General features: G+C 34.1%; 2 protein-coding genes across 2 annotated transcripts in view; one reads left to right on the top strand and one right to left on the bottom strand.

Moving 5' to 3' along the window:
* Positions 1-1,937, bottom strand: part of LOC131145678 (12-oxophytodienoate reductase 2-like) — a 34,213-nt gene extending 32,276 nt beyond the window's left edge. Inside the window, exons 1-3 of the mRNA XM_058094877.1 lie at positions 1,840-1,937; positions 1,522-1,663; positions 838-853 (exon numbers count right to left, since the gene is read on the bottom strand). Coding sequence (XP_057950860.1) covers positions 838-853; positions 1,522-1,663; positions 1,840-1,937 — 256 coding nt within the window. The remainder of the gene's footprint in view (positions 1-837; positions 854-1,521; positions 1,664-1,839) is intronic.
* Positions 1,938-3,584: 1,647 nt separating this feature from the next.
* LOC131145679 (uncharacterized) lies at positions 3,585-5,868 on the top strand. Its single transcript, XM_058094878.1, has 3 exons — positions 3,585-4,457; positions 4,563-4,633; positions 5,406-5,868. The coding sequence occupies exons 1-3, from the start codon at positions 3,585-3,587 to the stop codon at positions 5,866-5,868; spliced, it is 1,407 nt and encodes a 468-aa protein (XP_057950861.1).
* The last annotated feature ends 3,870 nt before the right edge of the window (positions 5,869-9,738 follow it).

Consider the following 9,738-nt stretch of genomic DNA (forward strand, 5'->3'; position numbering starts at 1 on the left):
GTGCACTCAGGAGAAATTCACTAACATAAATAATCACTCTATAAACAGTGTGGGTGCACTCTGATCCGTTTAAACTTTAAGTTGCAGTAACGAGCATCTGTAACTTTGAACTTACTTTGCCATAAGGGATTTTAAAATCATCTTATTATAATTTATACAATTTAAAATAATCTTGTGAAAATCTCATATTTACTCATATTTTCACAAAAAATGTAACGTAAAAATAAACTCATGCCACACAATTTTTGTGTTAAAAATATATATAATTTTTTTTAATAAAAAGAAATGCTAAAAATTTACCTGAGTAGATTAGAACATTTCTTAACCCAAAAATAGATGCAAGTATATTAAAGATGGAACTGGTATAATTAGATATGCGTAAAAATAAACTCATAGAAATTTTGTGGAACTAACTAATATAATTGAAATTTACTTATAAAATAAATTCGGATATGAATTTTAAATAAAAAAAATTAATATAATCAAATTTACTTACCTTCTTCTTTTATCTTGTGCTACGAACACGATAACTATCTCTAAGAAATGATATCGGAAAGAGTGAGTGAGTGAGAACTTACTCAAAAATTCTTTCTCCACCACAAAAATTCTTTCACTCACTAGCTGAGTTATTTTGTGACAACCAAGCTGCTTTACACATTGCTGTGAACCGAGTGTTCCATGAAAGGACAAAATACATTGAAGTGGATTGTCATCTTATTCGGGACAATATTCAAGCTGGCACTCTTTGGACTGCTCACATTTCTACTCGGTTCCAAGTTGCAGACATGTTTACCAAGTCTTTACCATCTCACTTACTCTACTTACATCTTTCCAAGCTGGGAGTAGCTGACATCTACTCTCCATCTTGCCGGGGGGTATCAAAGCAGTCCCATGCCCATGCTGCAACTCAACCATATCCTACACCAGCTGAGTACACCTCATGTGATGCTAATTCAAGGAATTTACATAATAGCCCCATCTACAGCTGAGGTGTCTTTGTACCATTTTGTAATTACTCAATTTGTTTTTAACTTGTTGTTAGAATATTCCTTGGTTGTTGCATTCTGTTTTCCCTTTCCCTGTATAAATAACCAAGCCCGTGTACAGTTCATACACACAGAAAATTAATACAATTTTCAGTGCTTTCTGCAATAGCTTTGCCTTTTCTTTCCTCTGCTCTTACACCTTCTGCAGCAGCTTTATCTTCTTCTTTTCTTACAGAAAATGCCACCCTCGACATGAACAGCATCTACGACGGGTTTCCAGGCTTCAACTTGCTCTCTAGTCCATATACCAGGGGTATCTGTATACCTAAATTAATTAATCACGATCAACAACAAAGTTAAATTAAAATGAGTTTTTACTCTTAGATTTGAATTTATTTGGGTTCAGACAAAACTAATGTAATATGCAGAAAATTATGATAAATTTTCAGCTTCCAAATGCAGCTTTAATGTATGATAAATTGTTAATTTCTGATGAAAAAAAAAACTATGGCCACATGCAACTACGTATACGTACGTACCGAGCAGTATCAGAAACTCCAGTGGCTTCAGCAATGAGAAGACCTCCTTTGGTGGTTCTCTGAGAGTAATATAAGATGGCATGCGGCTGAGGCGCATTGTGGTAAGATCTCTGTCGGGCTAATGGCGCCAGAACAATTTTGAGAAACCAACGACAAAAAAGAAATCAAAACCAACAATAATCAAGAAATCGATTGCGACTTTTCATGCACAAAAAGAAATTTAATCAACCATGCATTTGTTTTGCAAGTCGCAGTTAATCTGGGGACGAACACTACTTAATTTAAATGAATGAATTGCAGATGCATATAATTACCTATGGGAAAGATGGAAACGGCCCATCTTGTAGGGAGTAAGAAGTGGCAGGGGGGCTTTGGCTTCTAATTGTCGTCCTTTCTCTTTTGTGTCATCCATTTGAGCTTCTCTCCAATCACTATACTCTCTCTCTCTCTCTCTCTCTCTCTCTCTCTCTCTCTTAATTGCTTTCAAAAACTGATGAATGAATTATGGTTCAGATATAGATCTGTGTCACCGTATGTCTACAACAGCTATTTATATATAGAAGGGGAGGGAAGCATCTGACGCCGCAAAAACAGGTGGCGGCTACTTTTGACGACGTCGGGAAGTCGCCGGCGATTGTTTTTCAAAGGTTGCATTAGTCCATGCATCTATATGATTCATTCTGTTAATTTCTTTTATTAATTTCCTACGCTCATAAAGAATTAAATAACTAAGAAGACATATCTGCATTTCCCATCAAATCTCTCCGAGTTTTAGAATCGAAATTTTATCATTCTCTCTTCTCTCTCTCTCTCTCTCTCTCTCTCTCTCTCTCTCTGAAACAAATGGATACAGAAATTGTTGTGGTCAATCCCCAATATCAAGCCATGAATATTGAAACTCAAATCTCTGAAAATTCCATTCGAATTTTTTAATATAAAAGTTAGAATCAAAATTTTGTACTTTTTTCTCTTCTTTTGTTAAGATTGATAAGCCCTGCGAGGATATAAAGCAGGTGTGTGGAGAAACCAATAAAGGGCTAGTTACTAAAGTAATTCAACAAGGAACAGAGCATAGTGATACTGCAGAGACAAAGATTGTGAGAATTAATCAAGCAGCAGAAACAATTAAAATTAATCAACTAATGGAAACTATAGAAGCAGTGTTTTATAGCTAATTATTCATACACAGTTATGAAGAGTTATTGCCACGTGGCTTGGAGAGATAGGACTGTGATAGAAGATGGCAACAAATGTTGGTGATGTTAGTTGTATTTTGTAGTCATTTCTTTTCTTTAGGAAGTTAGTTATTGGTCAGTTAAGCAGTTTCTGTATATAAGTAGATTAAATGATTGTATTTAAACTGAGTTGCTTGTAAGTTTCATTTGATTAAAGAAATAAAACTCAAAGTTTAATTAGACTCTCTCTCTCTCCATGAAACCTTTTATATGGTATCAGAGCTTGAAGGTACATCCATGGCGTCCCCAAATTCAAGCAACCAATCCGATCCATCCTCACAACCGAATATTAACGCCCACACTGAATTGAATTCCTCTTCTAATCTCTCAAATCCATTTTTCCTCAATTCAAATGAAAATCCAGGTAGCATCTTGGTTACACAACCACTGTTGGGCATGAAAAACTATTACTCTTGGTCAAGAGCCATGATTCTAGCTCTCACTACCAAGAAGAAGATAGGTTTTATCAATGGAAAAATTGCTATGCTTGATCGAGAATCTCCTCTCTATGAAGATTGGCTAAGCTGCAACACGATTGGTTGATCAATTCAATGCACGTAGATGTGTATGGCAGTGTGATGTATTGTCAAACTGCTAAAGAGATGTAGCTAGAATTGCAAAATGTCTTCTCTCAAGGTAATGGTCCCAAAATCTACAATTTTCAAAAGGAACTTTGTTATATTACTCAAAATCAGATGTCAGTAACTAATTATTTTACAAAATTCAAAAGGTTATGGGATCAATTGCTAAATATAGAACCATTACCAGAGTGTACATGTGGTGCAAATAAAACCCTAAGTACTGATCATGACAAAGCCTATGTCATGAGGTTCCTTATGGGATTGAATGAAAATTTTGAAACCATTAGGACTCAAATTCTAATGTATGAGCCTCTCCCTTCAATTAACAAGGTTTATGCATTAGTCCTTCAAGAAGAGTCTTACAAGAATGCTGGACATGGAGGATCCTATATTGCTAAACCTGATACTGTGGCAATGTATGCAAACTCAAAGGGAAACAGCTCTGGTAATTCAAGATGGAACAAAGGAAACAACAAAAAAGAGAGACCTATGTGCACTCATTGTAACATGTTTGGGCATACTATTGATAAGTGTTTCAAGTTACACGGATACCCACCTGGTTACAAGCTAAAAGGGAGATCAAGTGCAAATCAAGTTTCTTGCACTCAAGGAACTATAATTGAGAATTCTTCCCAAAGTCAGATTCAATGTCCTATCACCAAGGCTCAATGTGAGCAGTTGTTGGCTTTTCTCAATACAAGATCAACTCCTAGTAACAATCATCATGTTGCTAATGTAAGTGTTGGTAATGGTTTGTTTGGATTGATCTCTAGATCTGCTAGTGTTCATGGTGTTGCTGTTGTGACAGACAATTCTTCCCAGCCTCAAGCACATAATAACTACCTTGAAATCATGTCAGGTTTTATGTCTAATCTTTTCTTTACTCCCAATTTGACACACTCTATTTTCTCAACCAAATTGGTTAATAGAACTTGTTTTGGATCCACTAACTGGGTCATAGACACAGGGGCTACTAACCACATGGTAGATTCAATTACTTGTTTCACACATATCACAGCCACTTTGAATACTCATGTGAATCTACCCAATGGTGAAATTGCTTTGGTCACACACATTGGGACTGTCCAAATCACTGAAACCCTTATCTTGTACAATGTTCTTTGTGCTCCTTCTTTCAGCTTTAACCTCATATATGTCAATCAACTTACTAAATCACTTCTTTGTTGCCTTATTTTCTTTGGAAATTTATGTTTTATCCAGGACCTTGCTCATTGGAGCACGATTGGTCTGGGTAAAGAGTGCAATGGGCTCTACCTTCTGAAAGAAAGCAAGTTTGTTTCTTCTTCTTCTTCAGTTTCTTCAGTTTTTTCAGTCAATAAGTCACAGTCACATGTATGAAATTTCAGGTTGGGACACTTATCAAATGCCAAATTGGCTTTGATTAAGTCCAATGATGTGCCTCCTTTTGATTCAAATAAAGACTTTCTTTGTGATATTTTTCCTATTACAAAACAAAAGAGGTTACCTATTAATAAAAGTTCTTATATTTCTGAAAATTGCTTTGATTTGATACATTGTGACTTGTGGGGTCCTTTTTCTGTTTCTACCATTAATTCGTGCAAATATTGCTTAACCATTGTAGATGATTGTTCTAGATCTACATGGGTTTACTTTCTAAAACACAAGTCTCAAACACAATCTGTTTTGGAACAATTTTGTAATATGGTTGAGACTCAATTTTCTAGAAAAGTGAAGGTTATAAGGACTGATAATGGAACAGAGTTTATTATGAGCAATTTTTTTTGCCCAAAATGGAATTTTACATCAATTAAGCTGTGTTGAAACTCCTCAAGAGAATGCAATAGTAGAGAGGAAGCATCAACATGTCTTAAATGTTGCAAGATCCCTTTTGTTCCATTCTCACTTGCCTTTATACCTTTGGGGATATTGTGTCTTAACAACAGTATATTTGATTAATAGAATCCCAACTTCAGTTTTGTTTCATAAAACCCCTTATGAAGTGCTTTATGGTTATGCTCCTTCTTATGATCACCTAAGGGTTTTTGGATGTCTTTGTTTTGCATCTACTTTAGCTCATAATAGGTCTAAGTTTACTGCTAGAGCTAGGAAGTGTGTGTTTCTAGGATATCCTTTTGGTGTGAAAGGTTACAAAGTCCTAAATATATCTACACGTACTGTTTTCATGTCCAGAGATGTGGTGTTTCATGAAGAAATTTTCCCTTTTGCTGGTGATAATGAATCAATTTTAGATCTTTTTCCTTTTAGTTCTGAAGTTGATGACCTTGCCAATTCCAGTTTAGGTAATGACTCATTTGTTACTCCTATGTGCATTCCTGAAAATCATATTCCTTGTTCAACTCCAATTAATGATTCTGTTTCAGTTGAGGTTCCATCTTCTAATTCTAATAATTCTTCTTCTTTTGTCATTCCTATTGTTACTTCCCCTGATATTCATGATTCTACTGATTCTTTGATTCCTTCTTTACCCGAACATACAGTTCCTAGAATTGTCCCAACAACACCAGTTTCTACAACAGCAGCATAACCACCATCTGCACTTCTCAGAAAATCAACCAGACACACCAAACAACCTGCTTACTTACACGATTATTCTTATATTGTTACTCACATTCCAGGTGCACCTTATGATGTAGCTCAATGCCTTACTTACTCACATTTGAAACCAAGTTATTAGTCCTACCTGATGACAGTCAGTTCTTCTCCTCAAGAACCTTAGTTTTTCTTTCAAGCAGTTAAATATCCTCTTTGGAGAGAGGCAATGGACAAGGAGATTCAGGCACTTGAGAAAACTCACACTTGGGACCTCTCTACTTTGCCACCTAGTAAATCACCCATTGGATGTAAGTGGGTATATAGGATTAAGTTAAATTCTGATGGTTCAATTGAAAGATACAAGACAAGACTCGTTACAAAGGGTTACACTCAAAGAGAAGGTCTAGATTTTCTTGAAACCTTCTTTCCAATAGTTAAAACAGTCATTGTTAGAATCTTGATTGCATTAGCAGATGCCAAAGCTTGGACGCTTCATCAATTAGACATCAACAATGCTTTTCTGCATGGGGATTTAGATGAGGAAGTATAGATGCCCTTACCTCCTGGTTATCACAGTAAGAGGGGGGGGAGTTCCTTAACACCTACTTCCTCTTCTCCTGTTGTTTGTAAGTTACTCAAATCTCTTTATGGTTTAAGGCAAGCCTCTAGACAATGGTACACTAAACTTTCCACCACTATTCGACAACTTGGTTTCATTCAATCTACTGCTGATCACTCCTTGTTTGTGCATGTGAAAGGTTCTTTGTTTACAGCTTTATTAGTATATGTGGATGACATGGTCATCACAGGAAATGATCCAGACTGTGTTGCTGGTTTGAAGTCAATTTTAGATACCAAATTTGGAGTTAAGGATCTTGGTTCACTTAAATACTTCTTGGGGTTGTGTTGCTGGTTTGAAGTCAATTTTAGATACCAAATTTGGAGTTAAGGATCTTGGTTCACTTAAATACTTCTTGGGGCTTGAGATTGCTAGAAGTGAGAAGGGTATTAGCTTGAATCAAAGGGAGTTTGCTCTTGATATATTGAAAGAAACAAGCATGATGGGATGCAAGCCTATTAACTCTCCTATAGAGCAGTAGTTGAAGTTGTCCAAGGATTATGGAGATTTGTTGTCAGACTCGAGCAAGTACAGAAGACTCATACGAAAACTGATGTACTTAACCTTAAGCAGACTTGATTTGACATATGTAGTAAATAGATTAAGTCAGTTTTTGGCTAAACCAAGGCTTCCACACATGCAGGAAGCTACTAGAATATTGCAATATATCAAGGGAACGTCAGGGCAAGAGGTATTCTTCTCTAGTGATTCAGATTTACAATTGAAAGCCTACTATGATGCTAACTGGGCAAGATGTCCAGACACTAGAAAATCATTAACTGGTTATTGTGTTTTCCTTGGGAATGCCTTAATTTCATGGAGATCAAAGAAACAATCAATGGTGTCAAGATCTTTGGCTAAAGCTGAATATAGGTCAATGGCAAGTATTACCTGTGAAATAACTTGGTTATTGTATCTATTGAGAGATCTTCAAGTGAAGCATGATAAGTCAGTTCTAATGTACGGTGACAACCAGGAAGTTTTGCATATTGCTACAAATCATATGTTTCATAAGAGATCAAAACATATAGAGCCAGATTGTCATATTGTGAGAAATAGAGTTCTTAATGGTACTATCAAAACATTTCATGTTACTTTTAGGAATCAATTGGCAGATGTCTTTACTAAGGCACTTGGTGTGGATGATCACATCAGATTAGTCAAGAAGTTGGGGTTGATCAACATATTTGCCCCTAAGATTGAATATCCAGATTATGTGAAGGTAAGATCAGAATGCAAAAGCTTTGCTCTTAAGGGGGGGTGTTAAGATTGATAAGCCCTGTGAGGATATAAAGCAGGTGTGTGGAGAAACCAATAAAGGACGAGTTACTAAAGTAATTCAACAAGGAACATGGTATAGTGGTACTGCAGAGGCAAAGATTGTGAGAATTAATCAAGCAGCAGAAACAATTAAAATTGATCAACTAATGGAAACTATAGAAGCAGTGTCTTATAGCGAATTATTCATACACAGCTATGAAGAGTTATTGCCACGTAGTTTGGAAAGATAGGACTGTGATAGAAGATAGCAACAGATGTTGGTGATGTTAGTTGTATTTTGTAGTCGTTCATTTTCTTTAGGAAGTTAGTTATGATTCAGTGAAATAGTTTCTGTATATAAGTAGATTAAATGATTGTATTTAAACAGAGTTGCTTGTAAGTTTCATTTGATTAAAGAAATAAAATTCAAGAGTTTATTTAGACTCTCTCTCCGTGAAATCTTTTATTTATTTTTTAAAAAATTTATTTTTTGGTTATTGTTCTAAAGATTTGGAATTTTGACGAATTAATTTATAATTTCATAATTTATGAGGACATGCGATTTTATATCTATAATTTATGAATTATGAATCTGTTTAAAACTCGAAATGCAGACGAACACAGCTGCTTGGATGACGAGGCAGTGTGTTCATCATGCATGACGACGATTGATGGATTTTCATGGGAAAGAGGTAGACGACCTTATATTATACCCCCTGTGCCATATCTATTTTTTACTTTCTTCGATTTGAATTTGGCCGTAAAGCTGGGCACATTCATTATGGTGGATGAAGTCTTGTCGTGTCAACTTTTTTGTCCTCTCTCAATATTGAGAGTCAAACGGAATAAAAAAATTAAATAAAAAATGTAAATAGATTAATCATTAATAAAAATTTTAAAAATAATATAAACAATAAAACCAATGAAGAAATTTTATTTTACACATGATTAATAATTGATTCTTTTAAAAAATTATCATTATACAACAAATTTAGAGATAGTAAATTCGAACTATAAAATATTTATTTTTGACCATTTTTAATTGATCTCACATCACATGTATATTTATAAAAATAAAAAAATAAAAAGACATTGTAATTTGAACTTGAGATAGGATTTTTTGTTAAAAATTCCTAATGCATATTTATTTAATTTTGTACTATTTTTATTTTATAATAGTGATTTTTATTAGTTTTAATATTTTTTTAATTGGTGTTATTATTTTTCTATTTTTATACTTATTATTATCCTCAAAATATGAATAATAATTTTTTTCCATTTTTTACTTTTATTTTTAATTTTTTTAACATATATATTCTTAAAAGTTGTAGAGGAGCTAGAATTTGGTGTGTAATTAGTTTATTACGATTTGATTATAAGTCAAATTAAACCGAAGATCAAACCAAAACGAACCTTATAATTTTTAGTATTCCCAAACCAAAATCGAAACTAAACCGAATTTATTATCCCTAACTGAACATTTGGCGGTTCGGTTACCATTTTTTTGACTTTTAACCAATTTTCTAAATATTGAACAATTTCTTTTCACAAGGATTGTTGATAATCTATTGAATATTTTAATTTCTAAATATTAAATAGATGTATTAATATTCTAGTTAAGTAATTATATTAATTTATACATATAATTTAAATTTAATCAATTTTTTTTTAATTTTTGGTTCACTCGTAGTTTGGAAATCGAAATCGAAACCATACATTTTCTAAGATCAAAATCGAATACTAAAAAATTAAGTTGCTTGTAATTTCGATTCAATTTTAATTCAATTTTCAGTTTTTTCATAATTTTTGTACACCCCTTGGTTGGGATGACAAAATATGAATTGTGACCAAATTCAAACCGAACAGAGTCAAAGACAATGCGGGCAATCATCATGCAGGACCTGTTAAAAGAATTGTCTTGTTGGTAGGCAGTCCCCTAATCATAGTTGTTGAGAGTATGCAAAACGTGTACTCTCTGTCCGT

Source organism: Malania oleifera, chromosome 13 (genome assembly GCF_029873635.1).
Source record: "Malania oleifera isolate guangnan ecotype guangnan chromosome 13, ASM2987363v1, whole genome shotgun sequence".
In the NCBI taxonomy this organism is placed as follows: domain Eukaryota; kingdom Viridiplantae; phylum Streptophyta; class Magnoliopsida; order Santalales; family Ximeniaceae; genus Malania; species Malania oleifera.